The following is a 24872-nucleotide window of genomic DNA, read 5'->3' as shown; positions in this document are numbered from 1 at the left end:
TGCTATATTTTTTAAAATGGTGCGTAAGTGTGCATGTCGCGGATGTCCTAATTGCCAAAAACAACGACGTAAAAGTTCATTACCAACGCCGGCAGATGAAAGGATTCAATGGAATCAATTCAATGGAAAGGATTCCGGAAGAGTAGACAATGCTGAATAAAGTTGTAGTTTTTGTTATTTTTGGACCAAAATGTATTTTAGATGCTTCAAAAACTTCTAACTAACCCTCTGATGTCACATGGACTACTTTGATGATGTTTTTATTACCTTTCTGGACATGGACAGTATACCGTACATACATTTTCAATGGAGGGACAGAAAGCTCTCGGACTAAATCTAAAATATCTTAAACTGTGTTCCGAAGATGAACGAAGGTCTTACGGGTTTGAAACGACATGAGGGTGAGTCATTAATGACATAATTTTCATTTTTGGGTGAACTAACCCTTTAAAGATTTAGAAATAACTGTTTGAAACATGTTTTGTGTAAGGTGTGTAATGCTTAGATGAAAAAATGTTTGCTATAAATAGAGGAAAGTAACTGAATGAAGTGGATTAAACTCTGTTTTTAGTTCTCAGGTTGTTTAGCACTAAGTATCATTCATAAGTTGTGAAGTGAAAGAGCAATAATTATTTATCATTTTCATGTGTCAGGCCTCCAGTAGGCAGAATTAGCATGTCATTAAGCTAAAGATCCAATATTCCAAATAAATAGATTATGATCCATAAATAAATGTAAAGGGATTCACAAAAGAAAAATCGTATGCACAAATGAATAGAATGAGATCTACAAATATATGTTAGGAGTTTCACAAAAAAATAAAATGAGATTTGCTAATAAAAAACATTCATAAATATGTTTTTATGGTCACAAGCACAACTCTGCCTGCATTTATTTGTGAATTGCTTTCTGTACATTTGTGAATCCGCCTCACGCATTTGTGGATTCTGAAACAGTTCTAGCGTCAAGACTGCAGACAAATCCACAAATAGGTTGACTCCACCCACCGACTACTTACGCCAATCAGATAACGGCCACATTGCGCTGACCAATCGCAGCACACTCTTGCTAAAACCAATCACGTTTTTCTTTACAATCGGGATGGGAACGGACTCATTTTGCACCCCTGAAAGGAGCTCCATACTATTCCACCATGGGCACTTCTTTCAAATTTAGGTGAAGTGCGGTTTGTGTGATTAAAACACCCCGTTTATAAAATGTAACATACTTTATTGTGATTAATCTTCTAATTTGTTTTTGTACATATTTTTGTGGGTGTAATTATGTATAAGGTCTGCATTATCCGTCTTACAATAGGGTGACTCTTATTTTGACGGGTATTATAGTCTACGGAGTGATACTGATCACGGCAGTAATGAACAACAGAACGTGTCGTGCACATTATTACAGTTCAGAGTTTTCTTACGGATAGAAAGTTTACCAGGTTGTTAAGCACCCCTTGAAAAGACAAGCTTTTACGGTGAATATCTGGAGTTAAAAATGGATATTTCATGGTAGATAAATTCATGAAACTCATCAGTAAAGTTTCAGCCATCATTCGGACGGGGTCCACTACACAAAAGATTTTTGGAGTATATTCTTTATATTGCCATCAGGATCAGTGAATCGAGATAAAAGACTATGCACGAATTATGATCATTCATAGATCCAGAGCTATAACCCCTCTATCTGACGCCAGCGGTGCAGCATGGCGTGATGCAGCAAATAGAAGGCATTATAAAAATATGGATTACATTATTTAGAGTCCATGTAAATGCAGCTAGTGATAAGCTGCCTTTCCACTGCACTCGACATTCGCATCTGATTGTCGCATTTCGCACCCTAGTGGCAGTCGCACGGAACTTCTAAATTGGTCGTGAAGCAACCAGGCTTATTCACCATGGTAAACTGAACGATTTTAAAGAATGTAACGTTAATGCATGTATGAATATATCCACACAAAGCAAATGACCCTCAATACATCTAAAATAAAAACACAGTAGATTTTATAGAGCTAATTATTAAAAAAAAACACCATTTTACAGAAATAGTGTTTACAGAATAATGTTAAAGTGTTAATATATTGGTAATTCTAACTTCGCGCTCATAGTTTTGATTAGTATACATCATATCCAGTCGGCCGGTCTAGCCGCAGAAGTTCAAATATTTCAACGCATCGGAAGCTTAAATCGGATCCGAAATGTACGCATTCGCATATGATCAGAACTCCACGCAGCCCCCATACCTGAATTATAAATATTGAAAAAAAGAGAAATAATGCAACACAGGGATTTCAGGAAATCAGTGAATCATTTTCTGAACAGATTCAGTAGCATGAGCACCTGTTCGATTATTTCTTTAGCTTGTTTGTCTGTAAAACTCCACATACAATAAGCAATGCTATGTTGCTAGTTTTTGGAAGTAGCTTGTTACTAGAAAAACTTCTTTTCTGTTTTGAAAACAGAAAAACTATTGTTACAATGCTGAAAAATGAAAAATAAAAAAAAGGTACTTTTACTCTATAGCGCTGCTTGAGCCAGCCATGATTTTACTAATGTGGAATATCAACAATACCTCATAAATCAGTGACAATACGGGTTTAGTAAATCCCATCATGCGTGGCCACATTGGATGAACATTCCAGCTGTTTTGGGTGAATGCCAGATGTCTGTGTTTTTTCGCAACAAAAAAGGCCCCTGTAAGGCGTTATGTACCCAGCTAAGGTGATCAGAAGGGCAAATACCAACAACTGTCCAGGACATACCAAGCTTTTTAAAGACAGCAATTCTATATTAAAAACACTTGATGTGGTTCTCCTGGTGCCATTTTGCCCTGGCATTTCTTGGCAGGTGTTTTACTGGGTGCAGTGGGGACAATGGGTTTCCTTGGGTCAGTGTTTCCTGTCTGCCTCAGCCTCTTATCTAGTTCATCACTCCCCACCCTGCCCCACTCAGCATAGGAAAGAGTCAACATGCACAAATATGATATGTGGCATATTCCCATCATTGACGTTTACAGCTCTCCGCTGCAGGGCAGAGATTTGCTCACTGTTGCCTTTCAGACCTTCATTTGAGATAAAATGTTGCTGTGCACCTTTGTGGGCAGGGCAGACAGAGAGTGGAAATTGCTCACTCAGTCAAGCTGAGAGCTCATAAAAACACACCAACATTTACCACAGTACTGCAATTTGTTTTGACATGGTAAATTGGTAACGTGTATTTTGTACAATGGCATTCTTTGAAGTACCCAGTAAATACATTGATACATGAATTTGGTAATGATGGTCACATTTTATATTAGGTGTCTTTAACTACTCACATAAATAATAATAATAATAATAATAATAATAATAAAATACATGTACTTACTGTGTTAATCTGTGTTAATGTTGTATTGCAAACCATTTTTCTGCTATTGAGCTGGGATACTGTTAAGGTTAAGTGTTTAATGGTATGGTTTGGTTTAAGGGAGGGTTAAAGGTAGCCTGACTACGTCAGACTTCCTACTTCCGCTCAATTTCATTTCGCTTCTGTACTCCGTCTGATACAGCGTCAGAGCTTTCTGTTTGCCACCGGTCTGGAAAAAGCCAATCAACGAACAGAGGGCGGGCTAAGAGACGTAACGTAGATGCTAAGCGCAGAGTTTTACATTGTAGGTTAGAGAAATCGAAAACCGAAACGACCGCGGAAATAGGAAACGAGACGCGGGATGCAATTCGCTCTGTTTTGGAGAACATTCAACTCTTTTTCAAACTGAAGCCAGAACAAGAAGAGTGTTTAAAAAACATGTTTTATCATGTGTTTACAACAGGTTTACAGTGGAAGTTCAATCATAGATTTGAGTTCGATGCATGATGTCTGTGCTTCGATGCGGCTGTACAGGCACATAACATACGTCATAACTAAACGTATCTGATTGGCTTACGGGTAACCAATGATTTTAAACTTCAGACAAGCGTCCCCTAGCGAGAGAGAAAACACTTCTCTATTATGCCATTCCAGACTCTGTCTACGAAGCAAAGTGAAGTAGCAGAGTCTGGTATTACCAGGCTAGGTTAAAGGTGCAATATGTAATATTTTCTGTCTGCTAGAGGTCGCTAGAGGCCTATTCAAAACAAAGGCATAGCTTGATGACGCCATGTTTGAGCATGGAATCTTGGGACATGTGGTCTTCACCTCAATGGCCGGTGGAAAAGAATTGGGATAGGACCCAGGAAGAACTCACATTCATGGATGTTACTGTAGTATGAAGCAGAGCAGGACCGAGTGTTGTGGGAGCTGAACGAGGCCTCTGGAGTGATTGCGCAACACACGCCGTGAGCAGCGGAACTTTTGACAGGGCAACTCCTCACACGTCCCGAAGCCTTGGATAAAATTGCAATTTTCTCGCGATTTGCAAATAGCTGCAAACATTTGGGATATTGTAAGTACTCAAGTAAACAAAATATATAACACTGGCCTAGTGGTTTTTGGATATTTTACTGCAAAATTCTTACAAATTGCACCTTTAAGGTATAAGGCAAGGGTCAACAGTGTAATTATAGACATAATTACAGAAATTAATTTCAGCTGATAAAGATATTTAATATAAAGTGAGACCATAATGATTGAATGCTACAACTAGTAGAAGTAAATATTAAATAGTTCTAAGGATAAACACAAAGCTGTTCCAGGTCACACTGGAAACAAAACTTTTGTGGATAAAGGAACATAATAGTTTACACTTGCGCAAGTGATGATTTGAAACCGTAAGCTGAAACTAAGAAACTGAGAAAAGAAACTAAGATCCTGAAGAACTGTCAAGCAGCCGCACTCATATATAATGCTCTCCAAGGCTCCTTTTGTTCCAAAAATACACATATGGGTTTGGAATGACATGAGGTTGAGTGAACAGAATTTCATCTTTTGAGTGAATTAAGCCAATTATGCAGAATTCACTTTTACATGGTGTTTGACCATAACAGTAGTGTGTACACAAGTGCCCCATAATGGTAAAAATCCACCCACTCCTCTTTTTTTAATCCCCATAAATCATAAGCAGTGTCTCAGAACAAGCCATTTGCAGATTGTAGCTTTTGTGACATCACAAATGCTTAGGCCCTGTCCACGACTGCTGACGAACTCTGTCCTATTAGCATAGACCTCGCTCTCAGGGAGGTGTACACAGCCCGCCATGTTCATCTCCTCGCCAGAGCAGCATTCAAGTAAGAAATGTATTCTTATTGAAGCTAGTAAGTTATTCAATTCAGAACAGTGAGTGATTTTCTGTGTTTGATTCATATTATATGCATATATAGCAGTAGGTACTGTATATTACGCACAAGCTGTAGACTCTGCCTTCTTCTACAAAGTGGGGTGGGGAGCAGCAGCTCATTTGCATTTAAAGATACATGCATGAAAACAGCATCTTTTGGGTATTTTGAGTACTATAACATCAGCTCTTCACAAGCTCAGTTCTTTGAATCACATTTATATTTCCAGTTAAACGCTTGGTAGACTCGCCACATTCGTCGACACACATGAGCATGGACTGGATAGCATATGAGGGCAGGAGTGTGCAGTCAGTCAGTCGCAAACGTGTGGCCCAAAACACCTGTGTCACCTTGATACTACAGGACTCTCCATCAACACCAATCAGCAATAGGGTGCTGGGGAGGATGCGGCTTTAAACGGCGCTGCCTCTCTTTCCTCTCTCTCACTCACTCTCTCCGACATGGCAGGAGGAAGGGATCAATGCCGTGAATGGTCCTCCTCTCCTTGCTCACTACTCTCATTATTATAGCCCATGAATAGTCAATAACAATCCAACAGCAGGAAACAAAGGATCAGATGCTTAGTTCAATGCCTGGTGCGAGTTATATTTATGGAGAACTGGTTCTAACCATGTGAGATGGACTTCTTTTGCTGCTGAGGATTATAGAAACTTTTCCTCTATTTGGATTCTCTTTTTGGACTTACTATGTTTATCACCAACAATGGAGCCATTTGTTTAATATTGCAGTTGTCAAATTTCACCAACTTGTGAGGGGGTGAAACTCAGTAGGGAACCCAGAACATTCTCTGAAGGCTGTTATAAAAATAAGACCCAGCTTTTCGTATCAGGAACAGCGTGCAGACGAAACGGTGTGGATTGAAGCACATGGTCGACTAAGAGTGTGTTTTTCTGTCAGTTTGTCCCAGCAGTCTTTTGTGAGTGCTTCAGAGAGAGCTGCACACAGTGGAATAGCTGGGAGAATGTTTCTCTGGGCTGGAAGCAAAGGAGCTCAAGGAAGTGAGAGAAGGTAAAGTACAATGACTCAAATAACTAACTAGCTAGCTAAACAACTTGTGACAGCATTATTTTAGCCTATAAAAGTCTCTATGAAGAGGTTGCATGTTTGATTTTATTTTGATTCAGTGCAGGGTAAAAAACATTATAAAAATAATTATAAAAACAGCTCAATTTTAATTATACAAATATATTATATACATATAATTTATAATATATTATAAATAAATAAATTAATAATTTTATTTACTTAAAAATGTGTTAATGTTAAATAATATTAAATGCTTTCATGTTATGGCCGATAACCGATAACTGGCTGATCTAAAAATGTGTCCAAAAAATGTGAAAAATAAAACAAAAACCTAAATGCTAAAATGCTACAGGTGTTAATAAAGTTTAATTAAATATTAACTACAAGTGAACGTTGGCTGTCATGTCACAAAAGCAATATAAATGTAAAAGATGAAAAATGAACATGCACAATTAAATATCCAATAGTGCCTGATACATTTAAAACTACTATTATTTCAAGTTACTAATATCGGCTGCATCCCTAGAAAACATGCAACTTCTGAATAAAAAATTACTCTCATCATTTATAACCAATGCATCATTGTTTACTTAATGCACAGAAATTCACCCACCATTATTAGCAGTTTTTTAAAAAAAATTTTTTTATTACATTTAACTTCTGTTTTGCACTAATTTAGCAGTTTAATTTAGTGTCAGAAAACATACATTTAAATAATCAAACTAATCACGGATTCTGATGTAAACTAATGACAGGAAGTGGGTTATGCTTTTGACCACTGTACTCACAGCAATTATCAAAAGGTCACTGATAAAGATAGGCAGGTTAGACAGCTTGCCTTCACACCCATGCATAATCTTCAAAAGCAAAATGACCTGATTAAAGAATCATTAGCTAAATATTTGGAAAGGAACTAACTATGCATAGGTAATAGGACAGTAGCACATATCTGTGTGTCATGGGCTTTTGAACCAAACCTAAATCAACCTAAAAATGATAAGGACTGTTAAAATGATTGTTGAAGCAATATTGTTATATTAGGTTTGGCACACACTATGTTGTCATTAAGCCATTTGTGTGTCTTGTGACTCTTATGTCACTCAAGCAGGACCATTTATCAGAAGATCCGCGAGTATGATATTTTGGAGAAGAGGAGGACGGTCACAGCGCTGAAGGCTGGAGAGGACAGAGCCATTCTCTTAGGCCTCAGCATGATCCTTTTCTCTGCCATGATGTACTTTGTGTTGGGCATCACAATGGTGCGCTCTTACTCAGACAGGTAAAAATGCCCAGACACCCTCACAGGAACAAAACTGTACAAAAATACACCTAAACCACAGAAATAAAGGTGCACTCAGTAATTTCTCCCCATTCTAAAGCTGTATTGAAATGAATAGTAATTTTGAGAAATACGTTTAAAATCATAATTTCTGCAATGGTAACAGTAACTACTCTCTAAAGAAAGATGGTTCTTTGAAGTTTTTTTGTCTATCTACACATAGTAACAGTTCTATTTAGAACCGCATGACCCTGAAGAACCCTTTACATGCTGAAAGGGTTCTTTGTGTTAAAGTTTAGGGTTCTTTTTCCCCGCCTTTTTGTCTTTCAAATCTATAACTGTCAAAGCCATATCATTCCTGGGTTTTCTGGAGCCATTCAATTACACAGACTGTCAACACATTCTCAACAGGTAAATTATTTTTTTCTTAAATTGTCAACACATTTTAACTTTCAGATTGTAACCAGTTTCTTACCAATCACCTTTAATCACACTATTGAGGTCCTATAGCACTTTCAAAGCATGGTTCTTTATGGAACCTTATAAAAAAGGGTTCTGTTTAGCACCAACAAGGGGTGTGTTCTGCTATTGTTATAAGCCAAAGAACCATAATTTGCTACTGTTTAGAACCATTTTTCTTTAGAGTGCAAACTTTTGGGAAAAAAATATTGAGTACACCTTTATATCATTTCTAAATCAAAGATTAAATATGCTACACTCTTAAAAATAAAGGTTCTTCATTGATGATTCCATGGAACCTTTTTATAGTGGAAAACTGTTCTCTTTTCAAATGTTATTCACACTAAGAACTGGTCCCTGAAAGGTTCTTTAGGGAGATAAAAATGGTTCTTCAATGTCATTGCTTTAAAACAACAACAAAAAACTATTTGTATGCATCCTTAAAGCCTTTGATTATGTTTCTCATAATGTATTCTAATTAGAGGTGTTATTCTATTCTTTTTCCTGAACATTTTTAGTTTCAGGTGGTTCTCAAGTCTTCTACTATATTCTATTTTTAACTGTATTGTTTTCTTCTCTATTCTTTTTTTCTAAATGCTTGTGATTGCAGTTGTTTCTCATCTCCTTTTCTACTGTATTCTATTCTATTTATTTTGTGTTCTGTTATATTCTGCTTATGGCAAACATCTTGTCAATAGCATTCACGTCTTTATTTTATATTAATATCTATTCTATTTTGTTGTGTTATATGCTAATCTATTCTGCTCGTGAATGCTTTTCATTTCTTCTATAGAACCTTTTCACTTTTCTGAGATTGGAGCACAGAAGTGAACTACAGCAGGGTAAAATTCTATACAGCATATACTATTTTTGCATTATAATGGGCTCAAACAGCAAAATAATAATTCTTATTTAAACAAAAAAAATCAAATTAACTAACTCCATCAGTAACTGCATTAGAAACACCCTCAAAGGTGTTCAGTAGTTTTTTTGTTTGTTTTTTGTAATTTTTTTGTCAGGATAATATGACAAAGTACAATGTTATAAAATGTACATTAAATGCAAAAAAAGTTTTTGCTAGATTTGTTAATTGCTGTGTGGTATCAGCAGCACAGTCTGTGAAAGGGTCCATTCTAGTCGGAACATTTGTCAGCATAATTTATTTCGTTCTCCTCAGCTGGCTATTAAATGTACACTAATTATACGGTCCACACTGTATGTACCACACATTTACTGATTACATCCCCTTTTTGATCGTAACTTGCAGATTAGCTAACAGTACTAGGAGCTTAAACTTCCAAATACCACTGACCTACAATAGATTGCACACAGATAAGAGCTGGCATATACTGCAGTCAAATGCAATTAGAGGCAGCTGAGCCTTTGGAATAGCCAAAGAACACGAGGCCTGTTATTCATAGAGTAGGAGACAAGAGGCCTGGCACAAAGACAACCACTAACATACAAATCGGCCGGCACAACAGAGGGCCAAATCCAGACAAATCACCAATATGATATGTGTGTGTATATATATATATACAGTACAGTCCAAAAGTTTGGAACCACTAAGATTTTTAATGTTTTTAAAAGAAGTTTTGTCTGCTCACCAAGGCTACATTTATTTAATTAAAAATACAGTAAAAAACAGTAATATTGTGAAATATTATTACAATTTAAAATGACTGTGTACTATTTAAATATATTTGACAAAGTAATTTATTCCTGTGATGCAAAGCTGAATTTTCAGCATCGTTACTCCAGTCTTCAGTGTCACATGATCCTTCAGAAATCATTCTAATATGCTGATTTGCTGCTCAATAAACATTTATGATTATTTTCAATGTTGAAAACAGTTGTGTACTTTTTTTTTCAGGATTCCTTGATGAATAGAAAGTTCAAAAGAACAGCATTTATCTGAAATACAAAGCTTCTGTAGCATTATACACTACCGTTCAAAAGTTTGGGGTCAGTAAGAATTTTTATTTTTTTGAAAAGAAATTAAAGAAATGAATACTTTTATTCAGCAAGGATGCATTAAATCAATCAAAAGTGGCAGTAAAGACATTTATAATGTTACAAAAGATTAGATTTCAGATAAACACTGTTCTTTTGAACTTTCTATTCATCAAATAATCCTGAAAAAAATATTGTACACAAATATTTTGTACAATTGTACACATTAAATGTTTCTTGAGCAGCAGATCAGCATATTAGAATGATTTCTGAAGGATCATGTGACACTGAAGACTGGAGTAATGATGCTGAAAATTCAGCTTTGCCATCACAGGAATAAATTACTTTGTGAAATATATTCAAATAGAAAACAGTTATTTTAAAATTGTAATAATATTTCACAATATTACTGTTTTTACTGTATTTTTAATTAAATAAATGTAGCCTTGGTGAGCAGATGAAACTTCTTTTAAAAACATTAAAAATCTTATATTTATAAAATTATATATATATATATACACACTGCATCCGGAAAGTATTCACAGCGCTTCACTTATACATATATATATATATATATATATATAGACCAATCAGGCATAACATTATGACCACTGACAGGTGAAGTGGGTGGGATATATTAGGCAGCAAGTGAACATTTGTCCTCAAAGTTGATGTGTTAGAAGCAGTAAAAATGGGCAAACGTATGGATTTGAGAGAGTTTGACAAGGGCCAAATTGTGAATTGACGACTGGATCAGAGCATCTCCAAAACTGCGGATCTTGTGTGTTCCCGGTCTGCAGTGGTCAGTATCTATAAAAAGTGGTCCAAGGAAGGAACAATGGTGAACAACACAGGGTCATGGGCGGCCAAGGCCCACTGAATAACATGGGGAGCGAAGGCTGACCCATGTGTTCCGATATAACAGATGAGCTACTGTAGTTCAAATTGCTCAAGAAGTTAATGCTGGTTCTGATAGAAAGGTGCCAGAATACACAGTGCATCGCAGTTTGTTGTGTATGACCAGACCAGTCAGGGTGCTCATGCTGACCCAACAGTGGGCACCTGAGCATCAGAACTGGACCACGGAGCAATGGAAGAAGGTGGCCTGGTCTGATTAATCACATTTTCTTTTACATTAAGTGGATGGCTGGGTGCATGTGCAATGCTTACCTGGGGAACACATGGCACCAGGAGGCACTTTGAGAAGGCAAGCCGGCAGAGGCAGTGTGATGCTTTGGGCAATGTTCTGCTGGGAAACCTTGGGTCCTGCCATCCATGTGGATGTTCCTTTAACACGTACCACCTACCTATGCATTGTTGCACACCATGTAACCCTTTCATGGAAATGGTATTCCCTGGTGGCTGTGGCCTCTTTCAGCAGGATAATGCACCCTGCCACAAAGCAAAAATGGTTCAGGAATGGATTGAGGAGCACAAGAACGAGTTTGTCTTGGCCTCCAAAGTCCCCAGATCTCAATCAAATTGAGCATCTGTGGGATGTGCTGAACAAACAAGTCCGATCCATGGAGGCCCCACCTCACAACTTATAGGACTTAAAAGGATCTGCTGCTAACATCTTGGTGCCAGATACCACAGCACACCTTCAGGGGTCTAGTGGGGTCCATGCCTCGACAGGTCAGGGCTGTTTTGGCAGTAAAAGGGGGACCAACACAATATTAGGAAGGTGGTCATAATGTTATGACTGATCGTTGTATATATGACAGGATATCCATTAGGAACCGTTAGGATCATAAAAAGTAGTCTGTAGATGACAGGTGGCTGGAGGGGAGGAGTATAAAAAGTTTTATTTTTCTTTAGAATAACATGCATTTAAAAGGAAATATTGCCTGCTTTGATTTCATGGTGACTTTAACTTAGATGCCCTTCAACAACAAACTTTTCACTGGTCACAACTCTCCACAGGTTAAGGTTCACATTAAGTCAGGTGTGCTTCATCCTGCTCCTGGAGATCTACCTCGCTTTTTATTTCAACTCAAACACACTTTGAGTTAACCATATAACCCACAATCAGCCATCTTGGCATATCCTGTCTGCATTTAATGCAATTTTAAGCGATTTCTTAACTTTATTATTCTACTTCTGTCCCCATTTCTTTTCTCTAAGCGTTTGGACAGAGGAGTCAAACTGCACAGTGCTGAACTCTGGTATAGTTGCTGAGATTAACTGCAGCTACAGTTGCGGCTCAGAGTGCCGGAAGAGCTCCAGGTATCCCTGTCTTCAGGTTTACGTCAGTCTGAACGCCACAGGGAAAGTTCTGCGACTGTCATACAATGAGGAGGCCCATGAGGCCAACCCTGAGGTACACCACACCTAGCCATATGCATTAACTATAGGGATATATCACATTACATGCATGGGCAGTTCTTCTGTGACACTATGCTTTAAAAACGCACATTTGCCTTAAAGGAACACTCCACTTTTTTGAAAATAGGCTCATTTTCCAACTCCCCTAGAGTTAAACAGTTGAGTTTTACCGTTTTCGAATCCATTCAGCCGATCTCCGGTTCTGGCGGTACCACTTTTAGCATAGCTTAGCATAGTTCATTGAATCTGATTAGACCGTTAGCATTGCGCTCAAAAATGACCAAAGAGTTGATATTTTTCTGTAGTAACATCGTGTACTAAGACCGGCGGAAAATGAAAAGTTGCGATTTTCTAGGCTGATATGGCTAGGAACTATACTCTCATTCCAGCGTAATAATCAAGGAACTTTGCTGCCGTATCATGGCTGCAGCAGTGCAATGATATTATGCAGCATCTCTCACAAACGTCTCCATGGTTGCAAGGCACGTTCCCTGTGCAAGCAGGGGCTCACAGGCGCTGCGTAATATCATTGCACTGCTGCAGCCATGGAACGGCAGCAAAGTTCCTTGATTCATCCTGCTGAATGGACGCCTGAATGAGAGTATAGTTCCTAGCCATATCAGCCTAGAAAATCACAACTTTTTATTTTCCGTTGGTCTTAGTACACGATTTAACTACAGAAGAGTCAAGTTTTAAATAGGAAAAATATCAAAACTCTTTGGTCATTTTTAAGCGCGATGTTAACGGTCTAATCAGATTCAATGAACTATGCTAAGCTATGCTAAAAGTGGTACCACCAGAACCGGAGATCGGCTGAATGGATTCGAAAACGGTAAAACTCAACTGTTTAACTCTAGGGGAGTTCGAAAATTAGCCTATTTTCAAAAAAAGTGGAGTGTTCCTTTAAGGATCTATTTAACTGATTTTAATGAATTTCTTTTTTATTGGCGTAACCCGATGTGGTCAGGCTGATTCCTTTTAACAGTTATGTCCCTGAATAAAACCAGTCTATTTACCATATAAATAATTTTTTTAGGTTACTTAAAACATTGTGTACAAACCTCACTGTCCAAGAAATAAAATACTGTTAGGTATTCAGCACATTGTCACTTATCCTCAAAAGGTAAACCAGTCAGTAAGAGATCCAAGTTCTAGAAATTCTTTGCATGTTTCTAAATATGTGTAAAAATTTGGGCCGTATTTATCAAGCCTCTGAGAATTACTCACAAGAACACTGCTAAGAATTGACTTAAGAGTAAAAAAATTCTTGGCTCAAAGCTGCGCTTAAAGTTAGTTATCAAGCATCTCAGTTGTAATTTAAGTGAAGTGCAGGACTAAATCTTAAGTGTCAGTCTTAGAAATGATTCACAACACTTTGCTGTGCCACAAACGGGATTTTGGATGATGACATAGGCATGGAACAATCACTGAATATATTTCCTTATTTATGAATATTCTCAGATAAATTCACATTGAATGGTGAAATTCCTAAGAGGAGTTTACATTCAACACACATTTGGCAATAAAGAATTTAAGAGAATACATTACATACACATTGGAAATGAAAGATAAACACGTTTTCCACCATGTTTTAATTGCAAATTTAAAACCGGTGGACTGTTAACTGTCCTGCCTATAGCCTATATAGCCTAGATATTATGATATAATCAGTCACCATGGATTCCAAAAGAAAACCAAACTGGTGCGAGGAAGAAGCGCTACTGCTTGGTGAATGGGCGCGCTGCTTTCTCCTTCTTTCCACAAGCGCTTGTGCTCCCGTGGGGTCTGTAGTTGCTGTGCAACCATGAACTGCGCTCTACACGATGACGAGGAAGTATCAGCAAAGGATTAATTGATTTCTAGCGCTTGCTTTAGCTTTACTACTAGATATATTTATGGAGATGAAATAAAAATCCGCCCTGTACAACTACGATCAGCTGTTCGGCAGAGTTTTCGATGTTGTTACGAAAAGGCCGAAGCTGATCGGTTGGTTCTTGTCACATGACCTGTGGTGCGCTTGCTTGCTTCATCTCGCTGCAGCATATGTACGCCTGGACAAAACGCGCCTACATTTGAAATAACGAATTTGTGCACGCAAAAGCAGAATGTGAACGGCCCAACATTAATCAGAGCTGACAAAGATGATGCCTGCTCTGTCCAAATGATACCGTTTGATTAACTGCTCGTCATCAAACATTTCAAAATCATTCTTACTCTTCTGAAAGATTTAAACACGTCTCTGTCTCCTCAGTGCCATCACAAGCCCCTACTGGCAACTCCTAACCACTTGAGAGACCTCTCGAGCCGTCTTAAATAACTGAGAGAGCAAGAGTGATTCTTAAAGCTAAGAAATTTGATAACTTGCTTTTATGCTTAAGTTTGAAAGTGGGAGTAAATTTCATAAATTCTCAGCACTTAAAGGGATAGTTCACCCAAAAATGAAAATTTGATGTTTATCTGCTTACCCCCAGGGCATCCAAGATGTAGATGACTTTTTTTCTTCAGTCGAACGCAAATTATGATTTTTAACTGCAACCGCTGCCGTCTGTCAGTCAAATAATAGCAGTGATTGGGAACTTGAACAATAAAAGTCGAAAAAACTTCCATAGACAAATCAAAATTAAAACCTGCGGCTCGTGACGGCACATTGATGTCCTAAGACACGAAACGATCGGTTTGTGCGAGAAACCGAACAGTATTTATATAATTTTTTACCTCTAATACACCACTATGTCCAACTTCGTTCAGCTTCCGGCTAGTGAGGTCGGATCGCGCTCTGACAACGGAAGTGATGTCTCGCGATCATTGAAGTATATGGGCGAGACATCACTTCCGTCACCAGAACGCGTTTTTTGACATCACTAACAGGAAGCTGAACGAAGTTGGACATAGTGGTGTATTAGAGGTAAAAATTATATAAATAATGTTCGGTTTCTCGCACAAACCGATCGTTTCGTGTCTTAGGACATTAATGTGTCGTCACGAGCCGCAGGTTTTAATTTTGATTTGTCTAAGCAAGTTTTATTTACTGTTATAGTTGAAGTTCCCATCCACTGCTATTATTTGACTGACAGAGGGCAGCGGTTGCAGTCATAATTTGCGTTCAACTGAAGAAAAAAAGTCACCTACATCTTGGATGCACTGGGGGTAAGCAGATAAACATCAAATTTTCATTTTTGGGTGAACTATCCCTTTAAGACTAAAATGGCACTTTGAGAAACTTGATAAATACAGGCCCTGATGTGACCATCAAGTCCTTGTGAACTTTATAAATAAAAAATTACCCAAGAAAAGCAAATAAATAAATAAAATGAAAAAGACTTTGATTAACTTTTTTAGATATTAGCCACGTTTACATACTTTTTGGTCATTCCGATTAAAAGACTCGGTGGAATGTTTACATGAAGCGTTATCTAATGCGATGTGCCGGCACTTTCAATCGGAATGATTTTGTGACATGCGCACATTAGCCTATCTCCTGTTTGCCGCCTTTTATTCCTGTCAACACGGAGTTCCATTTTTTCTTGCGCACGCTATTTTTATGTAAAGTGCTTTTAATCAAGCAACAGCATGAATTTGTAGCATATGTGGATGAAGATCTGTTGTAATGATAAACTGAGCTCCTTCAGTGTATTTAATAAATGTTTTGTTTCAGTTTTACTCTAGTTTGATTTCGCCCCTGGCCTCTTGATGTGATGGCGTAGATGCAAAGTAATTGGTTTAACGTGTTTACATGGAAGAATTTTTATTTTGTTTGGTTTTATAGAAAGGTTTATCCCTCTAAAACCGGTACAATTTAATTTGGTTTGGGCAGTTTTATTCTGATTGAGGCGTTTATATCAAGCATTTTCATTTGGATTGGTCTTTTAAACTGATTACAATGCTCCATGTCCACACACCTATTAATTATTAATAACTCAAACCCCTTTCAGGGCATTTATACTTAACATCGGTCTCACACACATCCGGCATGTTTGTAGTTCTTTTTATTCGTATTTGTAGTTCTTTCACCAGAACACAATGTGGGAAAAATTACTTTTAAAGTGTGCATGGAACCACACTTCGGAAATCTACTGGAAATAGTAGACCATCCATACTATGTTTTTATGAGACATACTTATTCTAATCTCACATAATATTTAGGACGCAGAGTAAAATTATCAATTCACAATTTGTCCCCTAGAAGATATGACTGTGTACTTTCTGAGAATATAAAATGACCACTATACAGTATAGTACACTTTGAACAAATTGAACTGGGCTGAAATGAATTGTGTCAAGTAAATGCATTTCCTTCTTTCCCATCAGTGTTTTTACATCCCGAAGTGCCGCAAGGATCATACGCTGATGCACACTATCGTGATGAACATCTCCGAGCGACTGAAGACACACCAACAGGTTTTGTGTTACTACGACCCCTCAGAGCAGCAGGACAGCGTCCTCCTGACACGTCTCTATGGCCGCGGGGCCATCATTAGCTCCCTCCTCTGGCCCACGTGCACGCTGGTGGGGGGCACGCTCATCATCGCAATGGTCAAGCTCACTCAGTACTTGTCCTTCCTGTGCGAGCAGATCAGCCGCATTAAAAGGTGAGACTGACGGTGTGCAGATGGATACCTCAGACCAGAGAGACCGGTGCTTATGAGAGAGATCTAATCGCTGTGTTCCTTGCAGGATGGGTCTCTACCCCTTAACGGGAGCTTCTCACACCAAGGTCTGCACTCGGAAGTTTAATGGTGGCATCCAGGAAAGGGTTTGAATATGAATGGAGAAGGCCATGTGTGAATTGGTCAACGGACCTGGTTTCTAACCTTCTGTATACAGCAAAAGTGTTTTTGCTCTCATGTGGTCTTCCTCTGATGCTCCATCAGCCTTGTTAACCTGTCCGGGTTGTGTTCACAAGGCCGAAGTAATGTTGTGAATGAGAACTTCCCGTCACATTGAGATCAGGCTCAATAGAGCCCCTAGTGGTCGAAGTCGGAACTTCCTACAATCAGATTGGGACAAGTCCAATCCTGAAGCTCAAAGGTCAAAATACGCAGTCATGTTGTGGGGTCTTGATTACACTTTCTGACCACTGGATCGCAGAGACTCCATTCCAAGAAGCTACTGTGTAGTGATATGTCTCGACCATCTGACACCAATGTAATTACAGAAATTAAAAGTAGTAGGTAAGCACACACTACTTCCTTCTGCAGTGACTGATGTCATTCATGACTCTTTGACAAACACTTGTAGAGCGACTCAAAACCAAAGGTCATTTGTTGATTGTTACTATAATGTATCTCATAAAGGGATAGTTCACCCAAAAATGAAAATTCTGTCATCATTTACTCACCTTCATATTAAACCTGTATGAATTTCTTTCTTCTTTGGAACACGAAAGATATTTTTATGAACGTAGGGGTCCAAAAAACACTGGACCCCACTGTCTTTCATTTGTATAGACAAAAACATTTTTTTTTCAAAATATCCTCTTTTGTGTTGCACAGAAACAAGTACTTGTACTATTCTGAAACTTTAAATTACTAGCACTTTTTGTGTTTATTGCCTCTTTAATAGATGAATGTTGTATTTCTCATTTGTATATCACTTTGGATAAAAGCATCTGCTAAATGAATAAATGTCAAGAAAGTCATGCAGGTTTTGGAATGACATGAAGGTGAGCAAATGATGATAAAACTTTAATTTTTGGGTGAACTATCCCTTTAACTGTTGTTTTTTCAGATGAAATCCAGTCTAGTCCTAGTAGTACACCATTTTAGCAGACCCAAAAGCTGTGTAACAAAATCTAGTGTGCTAGCTAGTCAGCATTTTAACCCTTAAATGCATGACTGTTTCGCCAATCATTCTTACATATTCGGGTCTTTATCGACCCGGATCTATATCCAACTTCTCTACCTGTCGCAATAATATAAAACTCCTCTGATATTAGAGTAGAAATTACAGAAGAATAAAATAAACCATATTTTGTTACCTTTTGGAGCTCAGTTTGAGCAGATGTTTTATGCCATTATCACTGTCCTCGTCAGAGCTCATTTTCCAGTAAATTCAGCAAATAACAGGCTAGTTTTATGTTTGAGGTCACAAATATGAGCCCAATCGCGATCTCAAACATATTCTCAGAACTATATAATTTTCAACATCTTCAAAATCAATATTTCGATCACTAGCAGCTTCACCAGATCCATCTAGTGATAGTGACAGTCATATTTGATTGCGTTTAGTACTTGCTCTGCAGTAAATTGTTGAGCCATTTCATGTTTTTCTTATTATTTCATTTTCCGTCTAAATGAGTCGTCACTTCATCATTGTGTATCAGACATTGCCACCTTGTGGAATAAAGGAGAATTGCACTTATTCTGTCATCTAAGATTCGATTAATATTGTGCAGAAAAAATATACAAACACTGATACACACCTTGGGTCGTTAGCGACCCTACACAATTTTTACAGAAATTCAAAAATAGGCATTCTTTTATAATTTTATGATTTTTTTTTCTTGTTATATTCTCTATAATGAATTGATTGAGGAATACCAAGGTTGAAGTCTAACTTAAAAAAATGAATGAGGAGGAGGGTAGTGAATGGCGTATGGTGAGGTATGCATTTAAGGGTTAAGGCATTATATACACAAAATAAAGGCTGTTCTAAAAGGTAGGTGACAAATCCCAAATTCTAATGGGTTGTTCACACAGGAAGTGTTCTAAACCAGCTAGACAAGAGAATGGCATTGAACAGAATGCAGCATGCATTTAAACCTTGAACTCAAATGAAAAAAACACAATGTTCATGGTGTGAGGAGCTGAAAAAACATGATTATTCAAGCCATCCATCTCTTTACATTACATATAGACAAATAATTATCAAAATAATGCAAAGGAAAAAAAAAAAAAAAAAACATCCTGTGTGAATGGCACCAAAGGCAGCATTTCAGGAACATAGAGTGTTTCTATTCAATCATTAATATTGTAACTTCAGTTAAGCTCTGCATTCTGTATTTGTGGTTACATTATTTGTTTGCTTTTCAGAGTGAAATCATTTTTTGACCATTAACCGGAAATTATGTATTGTCAGTTGCAGATGTATGAATGCAATTTCTCACTCGTACTGAATGATGGTGGATTGAATGACTTGTAGGATTTTGCACAGAAAGAGAAACAACAGTGCCTCACTTTTAGAGGTAATCTACAGTGAATTAATAAATTCAGTAGCAGCCCTCCAACATATGCGTCATCTGACATTATTCTTTGAATAGGGGACACTGGGGCTAGTTGTCACAAGGGTTATATTCACTCTAAAAATGCTGGGTTAAAAAGAACCCAAGTTGGGTTGAAAATGGCGATTGGATTGTTTTAACCCAGTGGTTGGGTTAAAAATAATATTGTAACAAAAAGATTAACTGATAATGACTGATTGGGGCAAGATGTCATGTTCTAAAGTTTTAAAACTAAATAATACATTTTTTTTATTAATTTATTTATTATATTATTTATAAATTTTATTTCTTCATTCAATTTATTTATTTAATAATTTATTTAATACATTTTTTTTGTAAAAACAGCAGTTTGATAATTTTACCTTTTACAATTTTGCTGTTCCATAATTTGTGTTTATGTTAGTTTCATAATTGTTATATTATTATTATTATTATTATTGAAAAGCCTTAAGCTGTGGCAGGTTCCAATGTGACAACATACCCCATAGGAAATAATGAAATTTATTTTAACATGCATTGACCTTATGTGACAACATGCCCCAATAGGAGAGCATGTACAAAAAAAAAAAAGAGTTTGTTTTACTGGGCATCAACAATGAATAGCTTTTTTGTAGCCAATATTTTCAGTATTTAGGTAAATATTTACTGGAGTAAACAATGATAACTAGCGTGCCAATCATAAACAATAATGTTGTTTTTAGAAGCAATAAATACGTCGAAAGGTTTTAACATAACACATTTGTCATCCTGATCAATATATAGGCTGATTTATTACACCTTCAGCAACAAATGAGATTCTTTTTATGCTTATTGTTGTCTAAGTTAATTCATGTCAATAAGTACAACTTTGTTATTTTGCATGGCCTTTTTGTCAAGACAATCTCAGTTGGTGAATGCACATTAAGATTTACAAAGAAAACAACAGAAACTGTCATTATCCTTGGACTTTGCTGAATTATTAGCGTACAGTCTCCAGGTCATCTTGTGTGAGTTTATAACCAGCACATGAAGCAGTGGAGGAACTGATTTGACTGTCCTTGGGAGATGGACTTGGCCTGAATGGCTTCTTGAGAGGAGTACCTTTTTAAAGTGCAATCAGGTGACTGGCTGTGCTGAATCAGACTCAGTCTGAAATTAATCAGTCCACAGCCCTCCTCAACCCCCCCGTACACACATTTTCCAACCCTCACTGACGACATCCTCATAAATAGACCCTTCTAATGTCATTTACCCACCAAAGGAGGGGCTTTTCCTTTTAAATAGATTTAATTGTTAGGAAGAGATCAAAGGCGCGACTGAACATCATTCATGACGTCTATTATTTGTGTCCAATATGCTGTTTTCTAAGAGAATGAATGATACATTAGGGACAAATAGGCCAGTGTGGATGTGGATTTGTTTTGTTTTGTTTGTTTTTTTTCGGGGGGGGGTTTACTTTGTCTGATTTGGTTTGCAGTGACACACTATTAGTTCTCAGCCCAGGCTGACGGGATGTGTCTGGTGGAGAGTTTTATTGGTAATATGAAATGAGGTATTGCTCATAACTCCAGAGAAACTGCCAGTCAAAATGATGGGATATGGAGATGAAATTCACAGGGTCATTGGCTGCTTTGAAGATGACACATTGTTTTAAAGCCTCCTGTCAAACATTTCCACATTATACACCATCAATCGAAAATTCGCTGTCATTTTTAAATCGGCATGAAATGGAAGTTGCAATAGTCTTTTCTTACCTAATGTGACGTAAATTCGAGTGAAACGGCTTCTGAAACGGCAAATGTAGGGTGGGACTAAAGTCTAATATTAAAATTACATAATATCTTGTCTAAATAAATTAAATGTCAAACAAACACTAAAAACTTTTTTTTTATAAATGCTACATGTGAATTTAGGCATCACAACATTATAATGTACAGTATGAAAAAGTTATATTATTTTAAGGCTGGCTAAATATTACATTTCATGTGTTGTTGTTTTTTTTTTATAATTATCTTTATCTTTAAGTGAGCATTAGATGATGGCAAAAGGTAATCTTAAAGGGGACATATTATGCAATCTGAATTTTTCAGCGTTTAAGTGATATAATCAGGTCCCCGGTGCATCTACCAACCCAGAAAACGTGAAAAAGAACAACCCAGTAACTTTGTTTTGGTAAGTCTTTCTCTACAAGCATGTGAAAAAACGAGCTGCTCAGATTTCTCTCCCCTAGTGACGTAGGAAGGGGATCTTATTATGATATTACCACCCCACCTGCGGCGCCACCATTTTGTTTTCGCAAGTGAGGCAAAGCTGCAGATGAAGAAAATGTAAGTATTTTTAAATAATGCATTGCATTTCTTCTGTTCAGTCAGCTCCACTTCCCGTGTGCTTTCCTTTAGCCTCCATGTGCTCTATTACTTTAAGCGATCACAAACAGAAATGTATCGGTATTATTTATGACTCACCCACAAGCTTAGACTACTAATGCGATGTCAGTCTATGCTGGACTGCTTCACAAATGAGTGTCAATTCAACGCTGGATTTGCACAAAAGATTAACATGACGGCACATGCTAGTCGATGAGTTGAATCAACTCCACAGCAACTACATAAATTTATCCACTAACCATTCAGAAATGTCCAGTTGCATTCTAAGAGTTGTAACGTTAGTGTCTGACTCCGGTTTGAACAATGTAAGGCTTGTTGTTGTTGAGCAACCTAAGAGCTGTTAAAGCTCCGCCCTCTTTTGGAAAGTGGGCCAGAAGCAGCAGCAGCTCATTTGCATTTAAAGGGACACACAAAAAAGGCATGTTTTTGCTCACACCCAAATATGGGCAAATTTGATGAGCTATAATAAATTATCTGTGGGGTATTTTGAGCTGAAACTTCACAGACACATTCCCAGGACACCAGAGACTTTTATTACATCTTGTGAAAAGGGGCATTATAGGTCCCCAATAATGTAAAAATAGGGGAAATGAGCACAATTAAATCGTAAGATATTGATAAATGAAAAATAAATCTCCAATGTCGGTAATATCCAATATACCATGCATCCCTAGTCAAAATTATTTCTATTTCTGTTCCAGCAATCAATTTAGGGTTAGTGATTTGAATGCATCTCACACCTGTGTTACAGACATGAATGATACCTCAAATCATGTGGCTTGTGGAAGATTGTGGTTGGAAGATGTATTATTGCTTCTCAAAGTGATCAGACTATTTTAGCTTGGCTGACCATAAAAGAGGTGGGAAAAAATCCCTAATCAATATAATGGCATAAAAGGCCCCCACATCAGCACACCAGTAGATCGATAGCATCCAGGTATGATAGGTTATATAATGTAATGTGTGATTTAGAGAAGCCATTCAAACAACAAAGAGCAAATGAGCCTGTTCTTAGTGTTCCAACTGCCCTCATTTACCTCAGCACACAACAAAACGTGTCTCTCTTTCTCTCCCCCCTCTCTGGGAACAGGAAATCCCACTTCCAACTGTTCCCCTGGCAACAGAACATAGTCATGAACTGATGGACACTTCCTCACAAATATGGTCCTTCCTGAGCTCAGGCCAGACAGCTGTGCTGTGTTTTAAATAGGACATCTGTGGGTCTTCTCATGAAGGGCTGAAGACACAAAAGGAGGAAGCAGTAGAAGAAGCAGCTGGTAATTACTAATTACTATTGCTCATACTTAATGTTAGGGATCAAAACTCTATCCATAAGTATTAAACTGTGGTACACCTGAAATTTTGACTTGAGAAAATGTATGCAATACTTTTCTAAGGGGTTGAACTCTATGCTGAGCCTCAAAGCCCTCAAAGTTCTTTAGAGAGAAGTATTATTTCTCCTATTTTTACCCAGAATAGGATGGAGTGAGCATTACTAAACACGTCTGTTTCATACTGGACGCCGGAGGTCACCCTAGAGCAAATATTCTAAATATGCCTTGGAGAAGTCATATAATGCATGTTGTTCCAGGAAATCCACTAATGGGCATCGTAATTTTGCTGCAACTGAATAAAAAGGAGAAAGAAATGCTTTAATTAATTAAACACGAATATCAAACACACGACTACGACAATATGTGTGCTCTTCAAGCCTTCTCGGGTATTTCCATAATAATAAAGTATATTTATAATGCAATTCTAATCAAACTCATCTAATCAATGCCAATCAAAATGCTATTTTACTTTATATATGCAGCCCTTTTTGGGATCGGATCTTTTAATTGGGCCAGTCTCAAGCAACACCCTAGTTACAGCATATTAACACACTCACACAAATACGGAGCCCTGCACATGACATGCGAACAAAAATATATTGTGACCACAAATTAAGAATTCATTCACACAACTTGTTCAACAATTTGTTCTCTTTTTGGGGATTGGGAATTGCAATGTGGCCACGATTTACTAAAACAAGGTCACAGGTGAAGTGAATATCACTGTTTATCTCTTCATCACAACACCTGTTAGTAGCTGGGATATATTAGGCAGCAAGTGAACATTTTGTTCTCAAAGTTGATGTGTTAGAAGCTGGAAAAATGGGCAAGCGTAAGAATTTGAGCGAGTTTGACAAGGGCCAAATTGTGATGACTGGGTCAGAGCTTCTCCAAAACTGCAGCTCTTGTGAGGTGTTCCCATTCTGCAGAGGTCAGTATCTATCAAAAGGGGTCCAAGGAAGGAACAATGGTGAACAACACAGGGTCATGGGCGGCCAAGGCTCATTGAGGCACGTGGGGAGCAAAAGCTGTGCCTGTGGTCTGAGCCAACATATAAGCTCCTGTAACTTAAATTGCTCAAGAAGTTAATGCTGGTTCTGATAGAAAGGTGTCAGAATACACAGTGCATCACAGTTTGTTGCGTATGGAGCTGCATAGCTGTAGACCAGTCAGGGTGCCCATGCTGACCCCTGTCCACAGAGCAATGGAAGAAGGTGAACTGGTCTGATGAATCATGTTTTCTTTTACATCATGTGGATGGCCGGGTGCGTATGCGTAACCTAACTGGGGAACACATGGCACCAGGATGCACTATGGGAAGAAGGCAAGCCGGCGGAGGCAGTGTGATGCTTTGGGCAATGTTATGCTGGGAAATTTTGGGTCTGGTCATCCATGTGGATGTTACTTTGACACTTACCACCTGTCTAAGCATTGTTGCAGACCATGTACACCCTTTCATGGAAACGTTATTCCCTGGTGGCTGTGGCCAGGATAATGCGCCCTGGCAAAATTTAATATGTTGGCTTATTTGATGGGACCACTTAGCCTGTGGTTTCTGCTCCTCAGTGACTGGATCATTCAGGCTGTCGAGAGGCAGCACAAGAGTCACTGAGCATGATGGCAATATCAGGTATGGTGG

The 24872-nt window shown here is 37.8% G+C and overlaps 1 protein-coding gene across 2 annotated transcripts in view; it reads left to right on the top strand.

Annotated features, from left to right (window-relative positions):
* The window catches only part of s100p (S100 calcium binding protein P), a 30958-nt gene extending 11849 nt beyond the window's left edge, over positions 1 to 19109 (top strand). Inside the window, exons 2-6 of one of the 2 annotated variants that reach the window (XM_067387353.1) lie at positions 6170 to 6280; positions 7404 to 7577; positions 12114 to 12309; positions 16623 to 16903; positions 16989 to 19109. In XM_067387353.1, coding sequence (XP_067243454.1) covers positions 6170 to 6280; positions 7404 to 7577; positions 12114 to 12309; positions 16623 to 16903; positions 16989 to 17073 — 847 coding nt within the window. In that variant the 3' untranslated portion in view covers positions 17074 to 19109. Of the gene's footprint in view, positions 1 to 6169; positions 6281 to 7403; positions 7578 to 12113; positions 12310 to 16622 lie in introns of both variants that reach the window. The other variant, XM_067387354.1, reaches the window with a different exon arrangement.
* Positions 19110 to 24872: the final 5763 nt, after the last annotated feature.

Source organism: Chanodichthys erythropterus, chromosome 6 (genome assembly GCF_024489055.1).
Source record: "Chanodichthys erythropterus isolate Z2021 chromosome 6, ASM2448905v1, whole genome shotgun sequence".
NCBI classification, from domain to species: Eukaryota; Metazoa; Chordata; class Actinopteri; order Cypriniformes; family Xenocyprididae; genus Chanodichthys; species Chanodichthys erythropterus.
Note: the sequence above shows the minus strand (reverse complement) of the source record. Positions and strands in the feature narration are given on the sequence as shown.